The 25,880-nt window shown below is 45.8% G+C and overlaps 1 protein-coding gene and 1 non-coding gene across 4 annotated transcripts in view; one reads left to right on the top strand and one right to left on the bottom strand.

Moving 5' to 3' along the window:
• Nucleotides 1-24,986, top strand: part of WDR45B (WD repeat domain 45B) — a 33,528-nt gene extending 8,542 nt beyond the window's left edge. Inside the window, exons 3-11 of one of the 3 annotated variants that reach the window (XM_053569271.1) lie at nucleotides 2,777-2,951; nucleotides 5,357-5,458; nucleotides 13,045-13,132; nucleotides 14,980-15,074; nucleotides 17,589-17,779; nucleotides 20,191-20,276; nucleotides 22,166-22,267; nucleotides 22,809-22,930; nucleotides 23,648-24,986. In XM_053569271.1, coding sequence (XP_053425246.1) covers nucleotides 5,389-5,458; nucleotides 13,045-13,132; nucleotides 14,980-15,074; nucleotides 17,589-17,779; nucleotides 20,191-20,276; nucleotides 22,166-22,267; nucleotides 22,809-22,930; nucleotides 23,648-23,754 — 861 coding nt within the window. In that variant the 5' untranslated portion in view covers nucleotides 2,777-2,951; nucleotides 5,357-5,388 and the 3' untranslated portion in view covers nucleotides 23,755-24,986. The remainder of the gene's footprint in view (nucleotides 1-2,776; nucleotides 2,952-5,356; nucleotides 5,459-13,044; nucleotides 13,133-14,979; nucleotides 15,075-17,588; nucleotides 17,780-20,190; nucleotides 20,277-22,165; nucleotides 22,268-22,808; nucleotides 22,931-23,647) is intronic. The other 2 variants (XM_053569269.1, XM_053569270.1) reach the window with 2 other exon arrangements.
• Nucleotides 894-953, bottom strand: LOC128571405 (U7 small nuclear RNA). The gene has a single exon (XR_008375824.1). It is a non-coding gene; the product is annotated as a U7 small nuclear RNA (small nuclear RNA).
• Nucleotides 24,987-25,880: the final 894 nt, after the last annotated feature.

Genomic DNA, 25,880 nt, shown 5'->3' with positions numbered 1-25,880 from the left:
CACAGCAGGCTTGTGGGCTGTGGGCTTTGTGCTCTATGTGGTGGCCCAGCAAGCTGGGTGCAGGCACTGGAGACTCAAGAGGGCCGTGAGGTGCAGGGCAGTGGGTGACTACTGCAGATAGGAGTGGTGTGGAGCCTGGGTAAAGAAATGGAGAGGGAAAACATTGTAATCTGAAAGTAGTTTAAATTGGTAGAGCTTTTTGTGGAGTAATTTGGCAAGATGTGTTCATGTTGGGTAAATAGGCTGTTTGGTCCACTAATTATACTTAAAGGATGGCATCTGAAGGAAAAACTTAGTAGATGCATATATATTATTACCTGTGGCTGACACAGTGGCTCATGCCTGTAATCCCAACACTTTGGGAGGCTTGGGAGAATGAGGCAGGAGGATTTCTTGAGTCTAGGAGTTTGAGGTTACAGTGACCTACGATTACGCAGCTGCACTCCTGTCTAGGCACCAGAGCAAGACCCTGTCTTTTTTTTTTTTTTTTTTTTTTTTTTGTGTTTTTTTTGGCCGGGGCTGGGTTTGAACCTGCCACCGCCGGCATATGGGACCAGCGCCCTACTCCTTGAGCCACAGGCGCCACCCAAGACCCTGTCTTTTTAAAAATGGGAGATACGACTTGCAGCACTGTTTCTGGTAGTGAAGAATAGGGGAAAAACGTGAAAGACCATCATTAGGACATGGATTAACTTGGTTAAGGTGCATCCTTAAAATGGTGAGCTTGTGTAGTAAAAATAGCAAGATCAATCTGTGAATCCTGACGTGGAGAGAGAGCCATGGGGTGGAGAACTCAGAGTCTAGGACAGACAGTGCTGTTTCATTCAAGTGGGAACAAAGTAATTGTGCACATTGTTTATTTTAAAAATTTTTTCTGGTGAAATAACCTGGGCCCGGGCCTAGGTGAAAACCAGAAAGCCTGCTGGACAAATTCTAAAAAATCTGTAAAGCTACCAAGTCTGACAGTTAAGTTTGTGAACTTGCCACTGTGTTTGGCAGTACCATACAGACAGCTGGGTGAGTTTTTTTTTTTATGAGACAGTTTCATGAGGTGCGTATGGCTCAAAGGAGTACGGCGCTGGCCCTCTATGCTGGAGCTCCAGCCAAAATCTGCAAAAAAAAAAAGAGAGACAGTTTCACTTTATCACCCTCTGTAGAGTGCAGTGACATCACAGCTCACAGCAACCTCCAGCTCTTGATCTTAGGCGATTCTCTTGCCTCAGCCTCCCAGGTAGCTGGGACTACAGGCGCCTGCCACAATGCCTGGCTATTTTCTGTTGCAGTTTGGCTGGGGTTGGGTTTGAACCTGCCACCCTTGGTCTATGGGGCTGATGCCCTACTCACTGACCCACAGGTGCCCCCCACTGGGTGAAGTTTTATTACCTTTATTACCATATCAGTGTCTCACCTCTGTTTGTGTCGATGTGTGGTGGTATCTTGTCGAGTGGCATTCATTATTGTTGTTTCATGGAGTTTTTTGTTGTCATTTCGTGTTTTTGTGTGCCATTGCGAGAATATAAGAGTTTGAATTAGAACAAAGAGCAAAAATTAAATTTCTTTTTTTTTGAGACAGAATCTCAAGCTGTCGCCCTTGGTAGAGTGCTGTGACGTCATAGCTCACAGCAACCCCCAACTCTGGTGCTCAAGTGATTCTCTTGCCTCAGTTTTTTTCTATTTTTAGTAGAGTTGGGGTCTTGCTTTTTGCTTAGGCTGGTCTTGAACTTATGAGCTCAAGCAGTCCATCCGCCTCAGCCTCCCGGATTGCTAGGATTACAGACGTGAGCCACCGCACCAGGGCCAAACATTAAATTTCTTGTTAAACTTGGCAAGAGTGGAAGTGAAATCAGGGACATGTTAGTCTAAGTTTATAGAAATAATGCCATGAGGAAAACAGCAGTGTACAAATGGATTAAATGTTTTCCTGAGGGGAGAGAAAGTGTCACTGATGAAGAGAGGTCAGGGTAGCCAATAACAGCAGAACTGATGATAACATTGCAAAAACGTATCAAATTGTGTGTCAAAATCATTAGCTGACTGTAAGAAGCATAGCACACCAACTAAACAATGATGAAGAAACAGTTAGGAAAACTTTAACTGGAAATGTGTGCATGAGAAAGGTGTGAGCAAAAATGGTCCCAAAGGAGCTCACCGATGAACAGAAGCCAAGGAGAGTCGAAGTTTGCCAAGATCTTTTGGAGAGGGAAGATGATGTTCTGGCCAAGTTATCACTAGTGATGAAACATGGGTGCACCGATGTGGCTCTGAGACAAGTGCCGAAGTGCACAATGAAGTCAGCCTCAGCCAGTTCACGGCAAAAAAGTTCCCTGAATTCAAATCAAGAGAAAAAACAATGTTGCTGACCTTTTTTTGATATCAGAGGGATTGTTCATTATGAATTTGTACCAACTAGATAAAACAGTTAACCAAGTTTACTATTTGAAAGGAGTGGGCGTGGCCCAATGGCTCAAGTCTGTAATCCTAGCCCTCTGGGAGGCCTAGGCGGTGGATTGCTTGAGCCCCAGGAGTTTGAGGTGAGCTGTGATGCCCCAGTGAGCTATGATGCCATGGCATTCTACCCAGGGTGACAAAGTGAAGGAAAAAAAAAAAAGACTGCATAAACTTTTCTCCAGCTCCTGGCTCTTGCATCACAACAGTGCACCAGTTCCCAAAGCACTGTCTGTGAGGGAATTTTTAGCCAGTAAACAAATAATTGTATTGGAACACCCTCCCTGCTCACCCTGATCTGACCCCCAATGCTTTTTTTCTTTACTTGAAGATAAAGGAAATATTGAAAGTAAGTCATTTTGATGACACTCATGACATCAAGGGTAATACTATGACAGCTCTGATGGCCATTCCAAAAAGAGTTCCAAAATTGCTTTGAAGGGTGGATCAAGTGCTGGCGTCAGTGCATAGCTTCTGTGGTGACCGTAGTGATACTCAGCAATGAGGTATGTAGCATTTTTTCCTAGGATAAGTTTGCAAACTTAATTGTCAGACCTTGTATGCCCAGAGTTTGGATGTACATACATGATGTTGTTTATGGTTGCTTTCTTCTCTATGCTTTTTTGCGTTGTTTTATTTTGATACTGATATATAATTTTATAATGAGAATTATCTAAGATATTTCCAAACTACAAAAATAGCAAAGGAGTCAGGGGTTTCAGGACAGAGGGAAAGCCAAAACGGTAGGGAACTGGTAGTTGCATTATTACCCTCAAATGCTGGAATGGTTGTTTTACCCATTTGTATAAAGTGATTAGTTTTTTAAGCATCTCTTAGCAGAATGGAAGTTATACCAATATTCAGGCACCCCATTTTTAATTTGTCTTTTGAAGTAGGTTCTGTTGGTAGAGTTTGGATCAGGCAAGTAGTGGGAGGTGTGTGCCACAGGTCCTCATCAGTTGATGTTTAAAGGCAGGCTGGTTTGTGTCTTGACTCAGTCTGTCTCTGCAGTTTCATTCTGCTATTACAGGCCCAGGCCACAGTGATTTTTAGAGATGTGGATACTGACATCTTTGGGCATATCTTTTTCTTTTTTTTTTTGGTGGCGGAGGTGAGAGACATGTTCTCACCCTGTCACCCTGGGTAGAGTGCTGTAGCATCATCATAGCTCACAGCAACCTCAAACACCTGGGCTGAAGCAATCCTCCTGCCTCAGCCTCCTGAGTAGCTGGGACTACAGGTGCCCACCACAACACCTGGCTAATCTTTCTATTTTTAGTAGAGACGGGGTCTCTGCTCTTGCTCACGCTTGTCGCAAACTCCTAAACTCAGGTGATCTAGAGTGTGGGATTACAGGCGTGAGCCATCGCACCTGGCCCCCAATGTTGTTGTTTGTGCCCTGCTCTGACCTATTACAATTGGTTCGGGTCTTCAAGAGTGTTAAGGTTAAAGACTAAACTTTAACTGGCAGTTAATTTCCTATTGCATTGTGAATGAGTTTATGGAGCCAAAGGTAATGGCCTCAGTTTCGTGGGGAGTGGGGGGAGGGGGGCAGAGAAACTGTGAGCTTTGACAGATCAGAGGCCACGCACCCAGCCCAGGGAGCAGTGTTGTGAAGGGTGAGCCATAGTAGATTTGGACCCCGCTATGTACTATAAATTATAATGCCTGAGGTAGCCTAAGAGGGCTGTTAGATTGTCTGTAAGAAAAGCTATTTTCATTGTTTATATGCATACATATTAACTGTTCATTCCTTTCAAGGGTTGCTACTAGGCCTTGTATTTTAAATGTCTCACAAAGCAAGCTAAGGAACTTTGAGTTATTTTGTGCAAATGTGACTGGGGAGATCTGCCGTTCTTAGGTTAATGTCCTGATTTCAGAGGTTGGGGCTCCTTGCTCTTTCCTGTGTGCACATTATCCCAGGAGCTCCAGGTCAGTACAGATCAGAAAATTGAAAGGGGGCGGGGGCAGCCCTGCTGTGGCATGTGACTTGTACTCGGGATTTCATCAGTGTTCTGTGTGGTCCCACTGAGAGCACAGACACTAGGGGTGTATTTGTCAGGGAGGACTGTTGAATCATTTCAGATTTTAGTGGAAGGTGTATTTAAAGTGAAAGAAATTCAGCCTTTGCATGAAGGCTTTTTTTTTTTTTTTTGAAAAGTCTTTATCACCCTTAGTAGAGTGCTGTGGTGTCATAGCTCATAGCAACCTCCAACTCTTGGGCTTAAGCAATTCTCTTGCCTCAGCCTCCTGAGTAGCTGGGACTACAGGCACCTGCCACAACGCCCAGCTATTTTTAGAGATGAGGTCTCACCCTTGCTCAGTCTGGTTTTGAACCTGTGAGCTCAGGGCAATCCACCCACCTCGGCTTTCCAGGCACATGTCACTGTGTCCAGCCCTAAGAAAGCTTTTAGTATGAGTATGCTCTCTCAGAGTTTATGGATTTTGCTACATATTAAAATGTGAATTTAGGTATTGCATACATTTTGCTGAATTGGCGTCTTAGGGTGCTGTGTGCTCAGCATTTATGAAACGGGGCTCATGATAGTGTGCTGAGGTGTCTGGAGTGTGTTGGTAACTTTCTCTCAGCTGGTCACCATTCTCATTTCTGATGGTAATTGGATACAATTGCTGATTAAAAATGATCCTGGCACAGTGGTGCACACTTGTAGTCCCAGCCACTCAGGAGAGGAAGGCAGGTGTACCGCTGGATCCCAGGAGTTGGGGGCTGTAGTGTGTGGACTGTGATCACAACTGAGAACAGCCACTGCACATAGCCTGGGCAACATAGTGAGACTCCATTGCTATAAAAAAGAAAGAAATGCTGCACATGTCTTAACTTTGTCTTCTTTTTTCATAGTAAATTATATAATTAACTTTTGAAATTGTCTTTTTGAAATTGTCGTTTCAGAATTTCTAGAAGGAGGAGTTGGTCATGTTGAAATGTTATTTCGCTGCAACTATTTAGCTTTAGTTGGTGGTGGAAAAAAGCCGAAATACCCCCCCAACAAAGGTACAGTAATCATGCATTTAAGAACCATGCCTCATATGTAGTCTTTTTAAAAATGTGTTTATGTCTGTGAGCACATAGGTCTCCCCTGCTAGTCCTGTGAAGTATGAGGGACTAGTCACTGGGGAAGAAGCTTTCAGGAGTATATGGAGAGGATCACGTGTTGTTCCCATTGTCACAGGGCACATGTGCTGGTACACAGGAAACAGAGGGCCTCCTGCTGGAAATTGTGAAGGTCAAGAATTGAAAGCAAAGCAGAGGGGGTTTGTTTTTTCCTACTGTAAGCCATTAACTCAGAAATGTTAATTTCATAGCCACACTGAACAAAATACCAGTTTGGCTTGTGGGCTTTGGTTTGGGGGTATGTGTGGAATGACTGCAATGTGAAAGGTCTGGCCGTTTTAGAGTAAGGGGAGGCATAGGCGGTTTTACTGACCACAGCTGTAGGCTTTGTGGCTGCTGAAACTCACTATTGGTTTAGGGAAGAGGGCTTGAGGAGAAGGAGCCAGGGAAGGAGGGTAAAAACCCAGGGAGGAGAAGATTAGAAAGCTAGGTTGGATGGCTCAGCTGGCCCCATATACTTAGGGTGGCAGGTTCAAACCCGGCCCCGGCCAAACTGCAACAGAAAATACCCGGGCATTGTGGCGGGCACCTGTGGTCCCAGCTATTTGGGAGGCTGAGGCAAGAGAATTGCCTAAGCCTAGGAGTTGGAGGTTGCTGTGAGTTGTGATGCCATGACACTCTACAGATAGAGTGACAAGGTGAGACTCTGTCTCTTAAAAAAAAAAAAAAAGATAGTTTGGAGGACAGCCAAGGGTGTGATCAGGAAAAAATGCCATCAGGTGTGTGTTTTAGGAAGGTTGTAGTCAGAAGCCACGCATCAGATGGAGTGCAGGACTCCAGAGGTTGGAGCAGTAGTGGGAAGCTGTTCACAGGAAAAGGTGGGGAAAGAGCATCAGGGGCTTGGGGGCTGGAGAGTGGCAGGAGGGTCGTGATGTGGGAACCTGTTGGTGGCAGAGTCCAGAACTGAGGGGGTGGGGAACAAGGAGTGGAGAGTGGACAGGGCTGAGGGTGCCTTGAGCTGAGGCTGGGGAGGAGGAGGGTGAGTGTGGATGTGGGCGAGGCTGTGTAGTTGGCAATAGTCCAGGCTGACAAAGCCCGTGTGGACAGCAGAGGGCTCTAGGTGACTTGTGAGGGGCTCCTGGGGTCCCAGGCTCACAGTTCTCAGTGGGTATAGGATGCACACTCAGGAGAAGGCTATCCCTGATACATTTGTTTTTGTTTTGGAATTAGGAGTAGAGAATGAGATGGATGGCAGTAGGAGGTCAGGTTTGGGACTGTGGCCTTTGGTAGCTCTGCGAGCTCACAGTCTAGGGCTTACCTGTGGGCTTCGAGCAGAGTAGTGTGCCCTAGCACAGCCCAGAGGATCCGTGGCCTGTGGCTCCTGGTCTTGTGAGGAATTTCATCAGCCATTAATGAGGAAGCAGCTTGCATGTGTGCTAGATACTCTCAGGTTATCTGGTTGTCCAAGAAATAAAAAAAACACTTAGAAGTTTTATAGCTTGGAAGAAAGCAATTTTTCTTTCTTTCTTTTTTTTTTTTTTTAATATTTATTTATTTATTTATTTGTGTTTTTTTGGCTGGGGCTGGGTTTGAACCTACCACCTCCGGCATATGGGACTGGCGCCCTACCCCTTTGAGCCACAGACGCCCTACCCAGAAAGCAAGTTTTCAACAGGTGTTTAAGTAAGTATGCTTTTTGTGGCACCTAAGGGCAGTTTTTCTTAATTAATGAACTTTATTCTCTCTTTTTTCTTCCTTTTTTTTTTTTTTTTTTTTTGCAGTTTTTGGCCGTGGCTGGGTTTGAACCCACCACCTCCGGCATATGGGGCCAGCGCCCCACTTCTTTGAGCCACAGGCATCGCCCATGAACTTTATTTTCTAGAGTGGTTTTAGGTTCACAGCAAAATTGAGTGGACAGATAGATCCCGCATCACTCCCTGTGCCTGCACAAGTACACCCTGTGCTCCTATCACAATCCAGTATTGCAGTACAACTTTGTTCAAGTCAGTTAAACTGCACTGATGCATCGGTACCCATAGCCCGCATGGTCGGTCTGGGTGTATACTTGGTGGGTGTGCACAGGGGTGCTGTGGCATGTGCCCACCACATTGTCCTATGGAAGAGTTTCTTTGCCCTTAAAATCCTCTTTGCCTGGTGGTGCCTGTAACTCAAGTGGCTAAGGCACCAGAGCTGGCGGGTTCAAATCCAGCCCGGGCCTGCCAAACAATGACAACTACAACCAAAAAATAGCCGGGTGTTGTGGCAGGCGCCTGTAGTCCCAGCTACTCAGAAGGCTGAGGCCAGAGAATCGCTTAAGCCCAGGAGTTGGAGGTTGCTGTGAGCTGTGATGCCATGGAACTCTACCCAGGGTGATAGCTTGAGGCTCTGTCTCAAAAAAAAAAAAAAAAAAGAAAAAGGAAAAAAATCACTTTGCCTTTCATCCCTCCCTCCATCAACCACTGTCTTTTAATTGTCTCCATCATTTTGCCTTTTCCAGAATGTCAGGGTTGGAATCTAGACAGCCTGTGCACATGGGCTGGTTTTCATTAGTGTACGCATTGCATTTAAGGTTCCTTTGCGTTTTTTGTGGCTCGGCAGCTCATTTCTTTTTGGTGCTGAGTAATATCCAGTGTCTGGATGCACCACCCACCTACCAAACGATCTCATGGTTGCTTCCAAGATGCAGCAATCATGAATAAAAGCTGCTGTGAAGTCCTTGTACAGGCTTTTTGTATGGACATGTTTAGATTGAGTTTGATAAATATCCACGAGCACTTGACTGCTGGACTGTGGCAGGAGTAAGTCCTTTTCGTGCTGCATTTGCTGGGGTGTACATTGCAAGGACAGCCTTGTCCTGCTCCCATCTTAGCAGGAAAGTTTCACGTTTATCATCATTAAGTATGATTTTAGCTGTAGGTTTTGCGTAAATGTTCTTTATCAAGTTGAGGAATTTCCCCTTTATTCCTACTTTGCTGATAATTTTTTTTTTTTTTTTTTTTGAGACAGAGTCTCACTATGTTACCCTCTGCAGAGTGCCGTGGTGTCACAGCCACAGCAACCTCAAACTCTTGGGCTTAAGCGATTCTCTTGCCTCAGCCTCCCAAGTAGCTGGGACTACAGGCGCCTGCCACAACGCCCAGCTATTTTTTGGTGCAGTTGTCATAGTTGTTTTAGCTGGCCTGGGTCGGATTCAAACCCGCCACCCTCCGTGTATGTGGCCGGCACTGTAACAATTGTGCTACGGGTGCCAAGCCAGTATTTTTTTTTTTTTTTGTAGAGACATACTCCATCGCCCTCAGTAGAGTGCTGTGGGGTCACACAGCTCACAGCAACCTCCAACTCCTGGGCGATTCTTTTGCCTCAGCCTCCCGAGTAGCTGGGACCACAGGCACCCGCCACAATGCCCTGCTATTTTTTTGTTGCAGTTTGGCTGGGCCTGGGTTTGAACCCACCACCTTTAGTATATGTGGCCGGCACCCTACCCACTGAGCCACAGGCGCCACCTGCCACGATTTTTTTTTTTTTTTTGTAGAGACAGAGTTTCACTTTATTGCCCTCAGTAGAGTGCTGTGGCATCACACAGCTCATAGCAACCTCCAACTCCTGGGCTTAGGCGATTCTTCTGCCTCAGCCTCCTGAGTAGCTGGGACTACAGGCGCCCGCCACAACACCCAGCTATTTTTTTTGTTGCAGTTTGGCCGGGGCTGGGTTTGAACCCGCCACCCTCAGTATATGGGGCCGGTGCCCTGCTCACTGAGCCACAGGCGCCACCCTACGATTTTTTTTTTTTTAATAGAGACAAAATCTCGCTGAGTTGCCCAGGCTGGTCTCCAACTCCTGGCCTCATTTCTCCTGCCTTGGCCTCCAGAAGTGGTGAAAATAGTCATGAGCTGCCACACCTGTCTTGATTATAATTGTTAATGTCAGAAACTATAATAAATAAACACACAAAATACTGGCATAGCACATATTTTTCTTTCTGTGGAAGCTGTATTTTATTTGAAAATCTTAGTTTTGCTAGCATATATTTTAACATTATAAACAAAAATAGAATCTTGTGCCAGAATGTGCTTAAGAATTTTAGACCAATCACTATGGCTCAAACCTAAAATCTCAACATTTTGGGAGTCTGAGGCAGGAGGATTGCAGGAGCCCAAGAGTTTGAGGCTGCAGTGAGCTTTGACCACGCCACTATGCTTCAGTCTAGACAATAGAGCAACACCTGGTCTCAAAAAAATAAAATTTTGCAGGCGTGGTACCTGTAGCACAGTGGTTACAATGTCAGGCATATACACTGAGGCTGGCGGGTTTGAACCTGGCCCGGGCCAGCTGAACAACAGTGACAACTGCAACAATAAGAAAAATAGCCAGGTGTTGTGCTGGGTGCCTGCTGTAGTCCCAGCTACTCTGGATGCTGAGGCAAGGGAATCACTTAAGCCCAAGAGTTTGAGGTTGCTGTGAGCTGTGATGCTATGGCACTCTACGAAGGGCAACATAGTGAGACTCTGTCTCAGAAAAAAAAAATACATACATAAATAAAATTTTGTGGTAGTAGTGACTCAAAGCCCTACGAGGAGGTAGTTTTCTGCCCTTTGCAACTGGGGAAATGATGGTTAGCCCTGGGCTCAGGGCACCACATCTTGTCAGTTCCTTTGTAAACAGGAATTAGTGGTGCTGTTTCTGGAGCTTCATCACGCTATTCCCCGAAATTTTGGAACGTGGAGTTCACCTCAGCCAAAAGCCATTGCCCTGGGCAGCGCCTGTGGCTCAAAGGAGTAGGGTGCTGGCCCCATATACTGGAGGTGGCAGGTTCAAACCCGGCCCCTGGCCAAAAACTGCAAAAAATAAAAAAGCCATTGCCAGGCGGCGCCTGTGGCTCAAGGAGTAGGGTGCTGGTCCCATATGCCAGAGGTGGCAGGTTCAAACCCAGCCCTGGCCAAAAAAAAAAAAAAAAGCCATTGCCGGGGTGGTGCCTGTGGCTCAAAGGAGTAGGGCTCCAGCCCCATATGCCGGAGGTGGCGGGTTCAAACCCAGCCCCAGCCAAAAACTGCAAAAAAAAAAAAAAGCCATTGCCTGGCATCTAAACATCAGGACATTGCTATCTACAGGATTCTCTGGTTTTGGACCCATTTGCATTTATTTTGAAATGCAGGCTTTTTGGTGTTAGGTGGAGGAGCCAGAGAAAGTTTAGTTTGTTTTTTTTTTTTTTTTTGTAGAGACAGAGTCTCACTTTTCTCGCCGCCCGAGAAAGTTTAGTTTTGAATTAAAAATTCGAAAGTAGAGGGCGGCGCCTGTGGCTCAGTGAGTAGGGCGCCGGTCCCATATGCTAGAGGTAGTGGGTTCAAACCCAGCCCCGGCCAAAAACCACAAAAAAAAAAAAAGATCGAAAGTAGAAATGTCTTTTCTGTGGGAGGTTATTGTTTTCCAGTAAAGTAACTGCACTAGCTGAGATGATGCTCCACTTACTTGGGGTATTGATGTGTTGGAGAAATTAATCGCACAGATGGTGTGTTTTAATGGAGTTCTCATTTGTATTAGTGAATGATTATAAATTATAATTAACCTTGAATAGTAAATAAATTTGATGTCATTTAACAATGTGTTTGGTAGTTTTTGTATGCTAGTATTAAATTAATCTCTTGGCGGCACCCGTGGCTCAGTCGGTAGGGTGCCGGCCCCATATACCGAGGGTGGCGGGTTCAAACCCGGCCCCGGCCAAACTGCAACAACAACAACAACAAAAATTAGTTGGGCGTTGTGGCGGGCACCTGTAGTCCCAGCTACTTGGGAGGCTGAGGCAAGAGAATCACTTAAGCCCAGGAGTTGGAGGTTGCTGTGAGCTGTGTGATGCCACAGCACTCTACCGAGGGCCATAAAGTGAGACTCTGTCTCTACAAAAAAAAAAAAAAAAATTAATCTCTTGATTTCAAATTTAGAATACTTAGTCCATTCTGGCAAAACTCACACCTAGGATTACAGGTGTGAGCCACCGTGCCTGGCCCACACCTAAATTTGGCCCCAAACATAGGTTAGTCATGGTATCCTTCGTAGAGTACCTTTCATCTGTGCCTATGACCTGAGTATTGTGGAAAACTTACTTTTCCTTAGTTCATGCCCTTCAGAGACAGCTTTTCAAGTGCCCCCTGCTCTTCGAGAGCACAGTGCTGGTGAACGTTCACATCCTCAAAGCTCATCTGTAAATCAGCCCTTAGAGCGCACACTTCTTTTTTGAGACAGAGTCTCACTATGTCACCCTCGGTAGGGCGCCATGGCGTCACAGCTCACAGCAACCTCTAGCTCTTGGGCTTAGGCGGCAATTCTCTTGCTTCAGCCTCCCAAGTAGCTGGGACTATAGGTGACCACCACAACGCCCGGCTGTTTTTTTGTTGGCAGTTGTTTAGCTGGCCTGGGCCGGGTTTGAACCTGACACCTTCCGTGTATGTGGCTGGCGCCCAACCACTGTGCTATGGGCACTGAGCCAGAGTGCAAACTTCTAATCCAATTCACTATGAGAATGCTTTCATTCACCAGACAGAAGGCTCTGAATAAACCAGGAGGGTGGGCAGAGTTAAAATGTTGTGGGACTGTGTCATCTGTCTGATTTCACTTGGAAACTGAGCCTTTCTTTTCTTGCTACTTACCTCTAGCACTCTGACACTTAGCAGCTGTGGTCAGGCTTGAAAACAGGGAGGGTGGGAGGAGGTGTTTGCCTGAAGTCCTGTATTTAGCTGTGTATAATGTGTACTTTTTTGCCCAAATTTTTGAGGGAAAGTTAAGGATGTGCATTATACATGGGTGATGCCGCTGGGGAAAAGGGGAGCCTACCGGACCTCCTGGGGCCACCACGCTGTCCCACCTGGACCCACCAGGCACATGGGGTTCTAGTCCAGGAGGATCAGGTGGAGTGGCCTCTGGCAAGTGCCGTGATCAGGGGAGAGGGCAGTGGCAGGGTTGTTCAGGCAGGTTGTGGCTGTTTGGGATGAGGGTTTGTGACCTGGGTGCACAGAAGGGATGGGAGCCCCATATAGGCCCTAGGGACCTGTCTGGCTGCCCTGGGGCTCAGCAGCCTTAGAAATTCCTGCCCTGCAGCCCCCATGTGACAAGGAGAGCATCAAGGGGCAACCTTCACAGAGTAGGTGGCTGTGAGAGGGCAGTGTGATCTGTACACTTACCAAGGGAATGTCAGTCTTCTCCAGATCAGTATCCTCAGCCACTTTCTCAAGGGCCATTTTCTTGAAGTTGTGGGCAAAAAACGTGGGTGTGCCTTATACACGGAAGTGTATTTTACACTGCAAAATATGGTAACCAGGCAAGGGGTACTAGAGGAGAGCTGGGGGGCAGCTATGTGTGTGGCACAGGTGTGGGCTGTTGGAAACCTGATGGGCTTGTGCCTCCTGAGGGGATGGGATGGTGGGAGCAGGTGAGTACCTGTCGCGGGGGGTGGGTGGGTAGGACGGCAGCCTGTGTGTCCTGATGGTGCTTCTGCAGTCTTGTTGTGATTGCAGTCTCAAATTCTGACATTTCAGTGATGATCTGGGATGACCTGAAAAAGAAGACGGTTATTGAAATTGAATTTTCCACAGAAGTCAAGGCAGTCAAATTGCGGCGAGATAGGTAGGTTTGGTATTGGTGATTTTTTAATAACTTTGAATTCTATTTTCTGTAAAGATGGCTGAGATAACTTTTCTGTTGAAAGAAGAGGAAATAATATATTAAATGTCGATGTCTGTAGTTGAGTATGGCCCAAAGGATATAAGGATTATTTCTACTGTAAGAAAGACAGTGGATTTCATTGGCTTCCAGGGCTCCTGCGCAGGTATGTGGTAGATGGGTGTTGATGGAGCAGGAGTGCCATTGCCCAGTGGTGGCTCTTAACCCTTTAGGAGTTTTGTCCCCACCTGGCAGGTCAGCGCTGAGGGCCTGAGGTTTTTTATTTTTATTTTTTGTATTTTTTTGGCAGGGGCTGGGTTTGAACCCAGCGTATGGGGCCAGAGCCCTACTCCTTTGAGCCACAGGTGTCACAGGCGCCACCCTGGCCTGAGTTTTGCCAGCCCCTGCTTTGCCAAATTCTGTATCTAGGTAAATAGTCTTACTATGAGGGTAAACGAAATTGAGACGGCATTGTGGTATCTGGTATGTTAAAAATAGCAGGGTTTATCAGCCATTGCCTTAGTGGTGTTTGGGGGAATATGGGATTTTATCTTAGTAAGCTGAACTTCATTTGGATTTTAATTTGACATGATTTACATGTTACACTGTAAGGATGTTAATGTGAGTTGGGGTTCTGTCACACCTGCATTCTTACATAGCTTTGTTGTTTCCAGTCATGTAAATTTTTTTTTTTTTTTCTTTTTTTTGAGATAAAGTATTGCCCTGCCTTCCAGGCTAGTGCTGTAGTGTTGTTACAGCTCACTGCTACCTCAAACTCCTGGGCTCTAGTGATTGATCTTCCTGCCTCAGCCACCACACCCAGCTAATTTTTTCTGTTTTTGGTAGAGACAGGGGTCTCACTCTTGCTCAGGCTGGTCTCAAACTCCTGAGCTCAAGTGATTGACCCGCCTGAGTCTCCCAGAGTGCTGGGATCACAGGCATGAGCTACTGTGCTTTTCTTCTTCTTTTTTTTTCTTTTTTTGAGACAGAGTCTAACTCTGCCTTCCAGGCTGGATTGCAGTGGTGCCATTATATCTCACTGCAACCTTGAACTCCTGGCCTCAAGCAGCCCTCCTGCCTCAGACTCCCAAAGGGCTGGGATTACAGGCCTGACCCACTGTACCTGGATGATGTCAAAATTTAAAGTCCCTTGATAATGCAAATGCTTGAGCCTTATCAGAGATCTGCTTTCAAGCTTTTCTTATCCAGATATCTGTTGTAGTATAAAAAATAACAACTTCAAAATAACAACTTCTGCCCTGTGTATTTCACTTGGTTCATAGATGAAATGTTTGTTGATGTCTCTTTAACCTCAGTGTTATCTCAGGCTGGCCTCTGTCCAGGTGAGAAGGACTTGCTAGTTGGGCATAGCGGAATGCAAGTAGGCTATGCCCAACTAGCAAGTCCTTCTCACCTGGACAGAGGCCAGCTAACCTGCTTCCAAAGGTCCGTCTTGCACAGGGCATAATTCTAGAATGATCCCTTTTTTTTTCCCCCAGATTACTAAGATTCCAGTGTACTAAGATTTTTCAGTTATGAGGGTACAATTAGGTTAACAGTGTTTGCATTTGTTAGGTAAAGTCCCTGTCGTAGTTGTGCCCTGAACCCAGGAGGTGTGCCGTATACCCTTACATTGTGCCCATTGGGTGGGAGCATCTCAATCCTTTCCTGTTTCCCTGGTGGGAGAATGATCCTTTTTGTGTGTGGTTGTTCTGGTATTTCTAAGTCTCAATATGATAAGAACAGAAATCACCAAATGTTTAAATTTTGACTTTTTAGTAAGGGAACTCTGATTATGTTTTTCTTTCCAGAATTGTGGTTGTTTTGGACTCCATGATTAAGGTGTTTACATTCACACACAATCCCCATCAGTTGCACGTCTTTGAAACCTGTTATAACCCTAAAGGTGAGAAACTCAGGAAATGCATGACATTTGTCCACTCGGGACGCAGGCCTGCCCCGGGTGATCCCTCCTCACTGCACCAGAGTGGTCCTGAGCATACCAGGGGCATGTGCAGGAGGTGCTGGCTTTCACTGGGCCCACACCCTTCCTGGAGTCCCTGCAGCTCAGCATCCTAGATCAGAACTTCTGAAACTGCCTCCTTTCCAGAGCTGATGGAGAGGTGGGCACAAGGTAGAAATCCCTTCCTCTGATCCTCTTTGCAGTGGTGAGCCAGGAACCCACAACCGCCTTAACTCTGGGATCGTTCACCACATTGGGAGCCACTGAGTCCTATCTCAAGCACTCCCTTCCCTTGTCTTCTGCATTGGAGGATTGCTTGTGGCTGACTTTGTTATTATAACATCTTCATATCTTCTTTAGATTTTTAGGTTTTTTTCCTCCCATTTTTGTTGGAATATAGTTATGTAAAACTCACTCATTTTAATAATAATGTAAATTTTATTCATTGTGAACAGTTACATAACCACCATCATAGTCAGGCATATGTGGTGTCTTTCCCTCAGTGTATGAGATTCATCCATACTTTTTGTGTGTATTATTATTTTTTTGAGACAGCCTCACTCTGTCATCCTGGGTAGAGTGCTGTGGCATCAGCCTAGCTCATAGCAACCTCAAACTACTGGGCTCAACCCTCCTCCTGCCTCAGCCTCCCAAGTATCTGGGACTATAGGTGTGAGCCACTGGCCTGGCCTGTTTTGCTGGTTTTTATTGCTGAATAATATTCCATAGAATGGATATATCACAACTGTTTATCTGTTTATCATTTTTTCTGCTGTTACAAATGAAAGGTGCTATGGATATTCACATGCTGGTCTCTGCGTGGATATATATTTTTCTATTCCTTTAGGACTGACACCAGGAGCACAATTGCTGGGTCATATTATAATTGTACGTTTAACTTAATAAAATACTCCCAGTATATTTCTGGAGTGGCCGTTTCCTCTTGTGCTCTCAGCAGTGATTTGAGAGCTCCAGGACTGTCAGTCTTTCTGATTTCAGCCGTCCTTGGGGATATGTGATGATGCAGCCCTGGCAGTAGTTTCTCAGAGGACTGCTGAGGAGGAGCCTGTTGTCTTCTGCTCATTTCCAGTCAAGTATCTTTTGGGAAGTGTCTCCAAATGTTTTGCTCATTTTTTAATTGGTTGCTTATCTTATAACTGAGATGTAAGGGTTCTTTATGTATTCTAGATATAGTCCTTTGGCATACTTCTGAAAATATTTTAAGCTGGTAGCATTCTTCACAACATATTTGTTTTATGTTTTCTTCTAGGATTTTAGTAATTTTAGATCTTAATTAAGTCTTTGATACATTTCAACTTAATTTTTATGGTAGTATGAAGGAAAGGCCCAGGTTCTTTTTTGTCTTATGTTTCTATCTAGCTTATATATAGTACCTTCTCACCTGTTCTTTGATAAACATTTGTTGAAAAGACTATTTTTTTTGCATCGACTAAATCTTGGTACCTTTTGTTTTGTTCACATAAGTATATTTTTTCAGGGACTCTTTATTCTGTTCATTGATCTGTTTCTGTTTTTATACCAATACCATACTCTTTTGATTTCTGGAGCATTAAAGTAAATCTTGAAATTAGATAATGTAAGTCTTCCAGTGTTATTTTACAGAAGTTTTTTTTTTTTTGGTTACTCTAGTACCTTTTTTTAAAGATTAATCTTAGTATTGGCTTATTATTTATTTGAAAAGCTTGCTGACATTTTAATTGTGATTGCATTGAATCTGTAGATGAATTTTAACAATGTCAACCCTTCTAGCTCACGATCATAGAACAGGTCTCTGTCAGATCTTTGGTTTTCCTTTATTAGATGGTATGGTCCCACTAATAGGTCTTAGACATCTGTTGTTAAATTTATTCCTGTGCAGGCTTGGCACCCAAAGCTCAGTAGTAGAGTGTTGGCTCAAAGGTGGTGGGTTTGAGCCCTGCCTGGGCCTGCTAAACAACAATGACAACTGCAAACAAAAAGTAGCTGGGTATTGTGGCAGGTGCCGGTAGTCCCAGCCACTTAGGAGGCTGAGGCAAGAGAATTGCTTAAGCCCAAGAGTTTGAGGTTGCTGTCAGCTGTGATGCCATAGCACTCTTCAAAAAAAAAAAAGAAAAGAAAAATTTATTCGTATGCATTTGGTTTTTATGCTGTCGTTACTGGAGTACTTTTATAATTTTGTATTGTGGTTAAGGTAGGCCACACCATGAAAGATACCTGTTTAGCAAATGTTTTGATTATGAGGGATCTCTGGGAGGGAGTGTTGCTTGGCCTTTTGATATCCCTTATAATAAAAAGTCTTTAAATTGATTTTGTGATTCTGATATAAATGAAAATTGATGAATAATTATTAGTATTTTTTCCTGAGGACTTGAGGGCAAAGAGTAGGTTTTGATTGTGGGAAATTAGAGGTTTTGAAGTCAATTGTTATTTCATGATAGGTCTTCTCTGTCTGTTTAGGCCTCTGTGTCCTGTGTCCCAATAGTAACAATTCCCTGCTGGCCTTCCCTGGGACGCACACAGGCCATGTGCAGCTTGTGGACCTGGCCAGCACAGAGAAGCCTCCTGTAGACATTCCTGCACACGAAGGCATCCTGAGCTGCATCGCTCTCAACCTGCAGGGAACAAGAATTGCGACTGCATCTGAAAAAGTAAGTGTGTACCCTTCCCTTGCTGGTGGGCTGCATTCTGTGCAGAGAACCATGCCATTCTTTGTATCAGGCCTCAGAAGTGGCAAGCTGGCCCAGTCTAGAGCCCCATGGTCTATGGTCCTGGCTGGTCTTGTCATCTGGGGTGGGAGTGGGGGTGTCTAGGCCAGGCTAGGCCAGGTCTTCACAAACCATCTGTGCCAAAGAATCAGTTTTATTTCCAATTCTTTGCAAACAAATACATTGTGAAATGTGATAAAAAATACTAAAAAGAAGCAAAAAGTACATACTCCAGTTTCTTATCAAATGTAGTTTTTTATGAAAACTGGTATTATTTATTATAGTTTTCTTTTTTTTATTATAGTTTTTATTTAAGACTACAAGCTCAGTGTCAGTTTGTGGGAAATTATAAACTTAAATAGGGTGAGGCCACAAGCCAGCTGTTGTGTCCATTGGAGGATACAGTCCATTAAAGTCAGGTGGATGGGCTGTAGTCCCCACTTAATGTGACAGAAGGAGAGACTCAGTCCAGACCACTCTGAAGTGCGCCATGGGGGCTGCTAGAGGTCGGCAGCGGCCTTGTGGGGGTCATTTCTCAGTAGTGTGGGACAAGGGCCATATAGTCACAAGTCCTGTTCCTCCTAGGACTTAGCTAAGAAGAGGTTATTTTTAGATACTATTCTTTTTTTTTTTTTTTTGTAGAGACAGAGTCTCACAGCAACCTCTAGCTCTTGGGCTTCCGCGATTCTCCTGCCTCAGCCTCCTGAGCAGCTAGGACTACAGGCGCCCACTACAGGCGCCCGCCACAACGCCCGGCTATTTTTTGGTTGCAGTTCAGCAGGGGCTGGGTTTGAACCCGCCACCCTTGGTATATGGGGTCGGCGCCTTACTCACTGAGCCACAGGCGCCACCCAGATACTATTCTTTTTATTATCATTATTATTATTATTATTATTTTGAGACTGAGTCTTACTTTGTTGCCCTCGGTAGAGTGCTGTACCGTCATAGCTCACAGCAACCTCCAGCTCTTGGGCTTAGGCGATTCTCTTGCCTCAGCCTCCCAAGTAGCTGGGACTATAGGCGCCTGCCACAACACCCAGCTATTTTTTGTTGCAGTTTGGCCAGGGCCGGGTTTGAACCCGCCACCCTCGGTGTATGGGGCTGGCGCCCTACTCACTGAGCCATAGGTACTACCCTAGATACTATTCTTTAGAATGTTGTTACATTAGCAATGAACATAATCCTATATAAATTCATGAATGATTCTTCTGTATTTTTAGTATGTTTTTTTCATATCCTTTTTACCTTTAGCTTCTCTATCCTCACCTCCTGCCACCTTTGTAGAAACAGTCCCATTTATGAGTGTGGGTCGTGTGTGTACCTTCCCACCTGCTCTTCTAACTCAATAGGTGGGTGTCTGTGGGTTGTAGCTGACATGGCAGTGCGGGAAGGTGTTTCCCTCCTTGTCCCCTGGAGCCAGCCCCCTGCAGCCTTCCGAGGAGTAGAGCAGCTGAGCTGAGAATGTGAATTTACTGTATTTGTGGATGTGCTCAAATCCACCTTTCCACAAAAGGTGGAACATCTCACATTTTCCCAGTTGTCAGAATCAGCTAAGGAATCCTCTTCATGTTGGGGGGAGATGTTAAAAACAGAAACCAGAGAGGACTTAGTCTTTCCCTGAGGTTACAGGGACAGTCTGAAGTCTGTCACTTTGTTTTATGTCCGAGTGCTGCTCATAGCGTTCAGAGGGTATGTCTCTCTAGGGCAGTGGTTTTCAACCTTCCTAATGCCGCAACGTATTTTCATCGTTAAAAAGGGGTCGTGACCCACAGGTTGAGAACTGCTGCTCTAGGGTGTCAGCCACTGGAACAGAGGCCCTGGGTTGGTCTAGGCTGCCCTGCCAGGAGATTATCTCCTACACAGCCTCTTGACCACTGCCCTGTGCTTGGGGGATGGGGAGCTGCCAGCCCACTGTTGGAGAGTCCTGCAGACAGAGAGGAGAGTTGAGCAGGTGGTGGGATGAGTCTTGGGAAGGGTGGTATGGGCTGTGGGTCACGAATATACATCATGTCAAAAACTAGCTGGAGGGCGGCACCTGTGGCTCAGTCGGTAGGGCGCCGGCCCCATATACCAAGGGTGGCGGGTTCAAACCCGGCCCCGGCCAAACTGCAACCAAAAAATAGCCGGGCGTTGTGGCGGCCGCCTGTAGTCCCAGCTACTTGGGAGGCTGAGGCAAGAGAATCGCTTAAGCCCAGGAGTTGGAGGTTGCTGTGAGCTGTGTGAGGCCACGGCACTCTACCGAGGGCCATAAAGTGAGACTCTGTCTCTACAAAAAAAAAAAAAAAAAAAAAAAAAAAAAACTAGCTGGAATGCTGCAATTCTTTGATAATGAAACACTTCACTGTTTTTCAAAGGGGACCCTTATAAGAATATTTGATACTTCATCAGGGCATTTAATCCAGGAACTGCGAAGAGGATCTCAAGCAGCTAATATTTACTGGTAAGGAGGCAACTAATTTTACCTAGACAAGAGCTATTGCTTTGGGTTGATGGCACAGAAAGGTACCTATGGGACTTGAGGGGGTGTCAGATACCACCTCCCAGGATGTGGGGGAGAGGTGGACTGTCAGGAGCTGGGTTTTGTTTTCTATTTTTTAGGGGGAGAAAGGGTCTTGCTTTTGCCTCAGCTAGAGTGCAGCAGTGTGATCACAGCTCACAGTAATGTCTCACTCCTGGGCTCAAATGATCCTCCTGCCTCAGCCTGCCAAGTAGCTGGAACTATAGGCGCCCAGCCAGTTTTTCTATTTTTTGTTGAGTCAGGGTCTCGCAATATTGTTCAGGCTGGTCTCAAACTCCTGACCTCAAGCAGTCTCCCCACGTCGCCCTCTCAAAGTGCTAGCATTATAGGAATGAGCCACTTGCACTCAGCTTTCAGCCTTTTTTTTTTTTTAATCTTTCACCTGCTTTTTATTTTTATTTTTTCCTATTACATGATTACATTTATTTATTTTATTTTATTTTATTGTTGGGGATTCATTGAGGGTACAATAAGCCAGGTTACACTGATTGCAATTGTTAGGTAAAGTCCCTCTTGCAATCATGTCTTGCCCCCATAAAGTGTGACACACACCAAGGCCCCACCCACCTCCCTCCTTCCCTCTTTCTGTTCCCCCCCCATAACCATAATTGTCATTACTTGTCCTCATATCAAAACTGAGTACATAGGATTCATGCTTCTCCATTCTTGTGATGCTTTACTAAGAATAATGTCTTCCACGTCCATCCAGGTTAATACGAAGGATGTAAAGTCTCCATTTTTTTTAATGGCTGAATAGTATTCCATGGTATACATATACCACAGCTTGTTAATCCATTCCTGGGTTGGTGGGCATTTAGGCTGTTTCCACATTTTGGCGATTGTAAATTGAGCTGCAATAAACAGTCTAGTACAAGTGTCCTTATGAGCTCTCAGCTTTTTATTGTGACTAATTTTAATTTTTCATCATGGGAAATATACATAGAAATAGAAAGAATATTATATGAACCTGTCCTTAAACATCAGCCTCCTCTGACATCTGTCAGGATGTGTTCTGTTCCGTCTCTCACCAGCATCCCATTTCCCCTTTCTGAAGGATGTGAGAGCAAATGCTAGAGAACTTGCTGGTATGTCTAGGATAGCTCTGGTCTGCTGTAGAGTGAGAGGCTGCACTGCTTTCTCAACAGTGGTCGTGGCTGTGGCCCGAGCCAAAGCCCTGGTACTGTTGTCTTTGCAGGTGTTGAACAGCATTTGGGTCTGTGGGGTGACATTTAGGGGCTTCCTTGGGTGTTCTGGGCCATGAGGTGTGTAGCGGGCTATCTGCTCCCAGGAGTGAGGTCGTACATTGCTGGTTCTGCCTTAGCCCAGGGGACCCCTCCAGGGGTCAGGGAGCGTGGGTGTTTTTCTCGCTGGAGTCTCTGGAGTGTGTGAGGGAGCATGCAGGGGCCCTCACCTGTCCTGGGCCCCCAGGAGAGTTGCTGCTGCACTGGACACACTGGATCATCTCTGTAGTGTGGTGGTCTGATCCTCTGACTCTGTGGTGATGGCTGTTGGGTTGTGCAGGAAAGGGTGGGGTTTTCTGTTTAGTAAAGTGAAGTCTGGCTCCTTCACCCAGGGTAGAGTGCAGTGGTGCCATCACAGCTGAAAGCCTCAAAGTCCTGGGCTCAGGTGAGCCTCTTGTCCCAGCCTCCCGAGGAGCTGGGACCACACCTGCCACCACACCTGGCTTGGAAGACATGGATTTTAGATTTGGTGCCTTGCAGTCTCCAGGCTGAAGCGCACTGTGCAGATCAGGTCTCTGGACGCCAGTGTCTTGGTCTTGTCTTTCTGATCTTGGTCTGGCTTGTCTGCAGCATTAACTTCAATCAGGATGCTTCCCTCATCTGCGTCTCCAGTGATCACGGCACAGTGCATATTTTTGCAGCTGAAGATCCAAAAAGGAATAAGCAGTCTAGGTAGGTCTTAGGAGGTCTGGTGGTGGGGAAAGTGCCGAATGATAAGGATTAACCATTGCTTCAGTGTGGATAGACTTAAATTAAGTCGGGGGAGATTTTTTCAGCTAACATTAATTAGATTTTTGTTGGGATTTGAAAATCAGTGCAGACTGTTTGCTCTCAAACAGTGGATCATTACTTCTCCATCACTGAAGGTAGGGCACTATCCAAAGAAGTCGGAGCTTACTGTTGAGCTCAGAGCTCTCTGTTGTTCACTGTATTCAGAAGATTAATTTGATGGCCTGAGAAACCTTTGCCCCTTTTAATGTTGACAAGGTCTACTTTTATTACAGAACCATTCTAAGGTCTCAGTGTTTGCGGGTGAGAAATAAAAGGTTAAAAGCAACAATAGAATTCTTATAAGAAGTCATTCAGGCTTAAAAGTATGTTAAAGAAAATTTTTTAAATTTTAAAAAATAGCATTCTGCGTTTAAGCAGGTGGCTTTCTGTGTCTTTAAACTTTGTTTTGTAAATATAGCCACTTTCTCCATTGTTCTTACAGCTTGGCGTCAGCCAGTTTCCTTCCAAAATACTTCAGTTCCAAATGGAGTTTTTCCAAGTTTCAGGTTCCCTCAGGCTCTCCATGCATTTGTGCCTTTGGAACAGAGCCCAACGCTGTCATTGGTGAGTTGTCCTTCCTGTGGAGAATGACCCTCCTAGCCCCTCACCTGGGCTTTGAGGTCCATGCACCAAGCCTCAGGTCCAGTATCCACATGGCTTCCTGCCCCGTGCAGTCCCGGCTGCTTGCCCTCCTCCTGTGTGCATTTCCCAGGCCACACTCTTCAGGGTTTCCCTGTGAAATCATGAAGACAGATCTTTTTTGTTTTTTGTGCAGATAACCAAAGAATGTTTTTTCCCTCTGGCCAATGCTGGTTGAGCAGGTAAACTTGCTCCCTGGAAAGCACGTGGTTAGGAAGGGAGGGCAAGGTGACTCACAAAGGAGTTCTTCAGCTCCCAGAGGCTGTTTGCAGTTCAGTGAGAATGGTTAGCTTTTCTTTTTTTTTTTTTTTGAGTCAAGAGCCTCAAACTGTCCCCTGTAGAGTGCTGTGGCATCGCAGCTCGCAGCAACCTCAAACTCTTGGGCTTAAGTGATTCTCTTGCCTCCGCCTTCCAAGTAGCTGGGACTATAGGCGCGCGCCACAATGCCCAACTGTTTTTTTTTTTTTTTTTGGTTGTAGTTGTCATTGTTGTTTGGTGGATCCAGGTTGGATTTGAACCCTCCAGCTCTGGTGTATGTGGCTGGTGCCCTAGCCACTTGAGCTATGGGTGCTGAGCCGAGAATGGTTAGCTTTTAAGTTAGGAGGAAGAAACATGTGAGTAAAGTGGTCTCCTCTGTCCCAGCAATCTGCGCAGATGGCAGCTACTACAAGTTCCTCTTCAACCCCAAGGGGGAATGCATCCGGGATGTCTATGCCCAGTTCCTGGAGATGACTGATGACAAGCTGTGACTCCACCTGTGAGCTCAGTGCCAGCACTGCTGTCCCCTTGCAGACTCTGGGGGCTTGTGCCCAGGCCTGGTGGGCCCCAGGCTGGAGGGGCTCCCAGGGACCTTGGTCTCAAAGCCATATGTGGTTGTCTGCTTTCCTTAGAAAGACTTTTCAATTCCAGTATTACAGAGAGAATTATCATCAAGGCACCACAGATGCTCAGCGTTTATGCCGACTGCCAGCTATCTCTCATTTGCTCACCCGAGGCATTCCCAGGCTGGCCGCACCTGTATGGTGACAGGGGCTCCCTGCAGACCTGGGGGCTGGGTGGAGAGGATGGACTCATTGAGGTTTGTTTTTGTAACAGATTCCGTCATTTTTACTGCATCTACAGTGGGGAAATGAGCAAGTGTGTAAATGTAGTTCGTACGTTCTAAGCAGATTTAAATAGAACACCAGCAGCTTGCCTTAGAAAAGGAGAGAGGAATTCCTTTTCCCATCTGAATGTGGGAAGAAATGAGAGTCCTGCTGAGGGGCCGTGGTGTGGAAGTCTCCCCTGCTCAGCCCTGGCCACGCTCCTCTCTGCTTGTGGCAGACACCAGGTGCACCCAGGAAGTAGAGCAGCCATCCTCGGGCTTGGGCAGTGACAGGGCCATGGCTGGGTCTCCTGGATAAATTCTGGGTTAAAACTGAGTTTCCCTGTTATGTGTAGGGAACAAAGTAGTAAAATTTAGTCATAGAAGAAAGTGACAACTTAGTGGGACATTTCCACAGAGCAGTACCGCAGAGCGTCCTCTGGCAGCTCCTGTCAGTGTGGCGGGAAATGCCTCGGCCAGCCTGTGTCTCCGTGTCCCTCCTCACTCTCTGTCCCCAGCATTTACAGGAGTAGCATACACTAACATTTGGGAATGAAAGGCACAGAACTTTCTTTTTAACATTTGGTAACTAAAGTAGGTTATGGGCTCTACGTTCTCAACTACTTGAAATATATGTTTAATTTTCTTAAATTCCCTTTAAAGCAACTTAATTTCATGGTTTTGATTTCAGGTTGCAAACATTTAAAATCTGCATAGCGAGTTCTCTGTTTTGCCGATTCCTTTACTGTCTTGTAATCAACTAACTTTGTATGCGACTTTGATGTAAAGTATGCATGTTACTTTTATGTGTATTTAATCATGAAGTTTAATTTTGCACACTTATTTGTATGTTTCTTTTAAATAAAAGTGACTAATTTGTTGTATTCTGCCTGTAAAGGGAAATAAGAATTGTGTGTTATGAAACAAAATGTTCTTTGCCTTGTTTGGAGAATCTGGTGAGACTGTCAGCCTCCACACCTGCGAGACTGGATCGGCAGGGGCTGGGGCAGTGGCTAACAGGGTGGGAGCTGTGGCCACAGAGCACTGAGCCCAGGGCCTTGTGCCCCTCTGCAGCCGGCCTCAGTGCTTCTACAGCAGGTGAGCAGGAAATCGGGAGGTGCTGTGTAGCTCTGGGCGGGCGGGAGGCTCTGCGTGTTTTGCAGAAGTGAGGAAATGTGTCTTTATCCAGCATCTAGCTGGCCTCAGCCTCTATAGCATGAGTTGCCTGTGGTAGGCCCTGACCTGGCATCCCCTTGGTTACTCTGATGCCTTAGACCCGAATCTTGGGTGGGGTAGCAAGAGGGTCCTTCACATCTATGTAACTGTCTTTTGTAAACGTTAAACTAGAGGGAAAACAGCAGCTTTGCAACTGGTAGCGCCAGTTCACAGGGATGTAGAGCCCCCGAGGGACTGGCCAGGCCCTTGACGTGGAGGATTCCAGCACATCCCTTTGGCATGTGGTGTGACCTCGACGCTTTTTTTTTTTTTTTTTGGAGACAGAGCCTCAAGCTGTCGCCCTGGGTAGAGTACTGTGGCGTCACAGCTCACAGCATCCTCCAGCTCTTGGGCTCAAGTGATTCTCCTGCCTCAGCCTCCCAAGTAGCTGGGACCACAGGTGCCTGCTACAACGCCCAGCCATTTTTTTTTTTTTTGGTTGTAACTGTCTTTGTTGTTTGGCAATCCCAGGCTAGATTCGAACCCGCCAGTTCTGGTGTATGTGGCTGGTGCTTTAGCCTCAACTCTTTTATAAAACACACAGGGCCAGTGCATTGGAGTCCTGCGCTAGGAGGG

Source organism: Nycticebus coucang, chromosome 18 (genome assembly GCF_027406575.1).
Source record: "Nycticebus coucang isolate mNycCou1 chromosome 18, mNycCou1.pri, whole genome shotgun sequence".
NCBI classification, from domain to species: Eukaryota; Metazoa; Chordata; class Mammalia; order Primates; family Lorisidae; genus Nycticebus; species Nycticebus coucang.
Note: the sequence above shows the minus strand (reverse complement) of the source record. Positions and strands in the feature narration are given on the sequence as shown.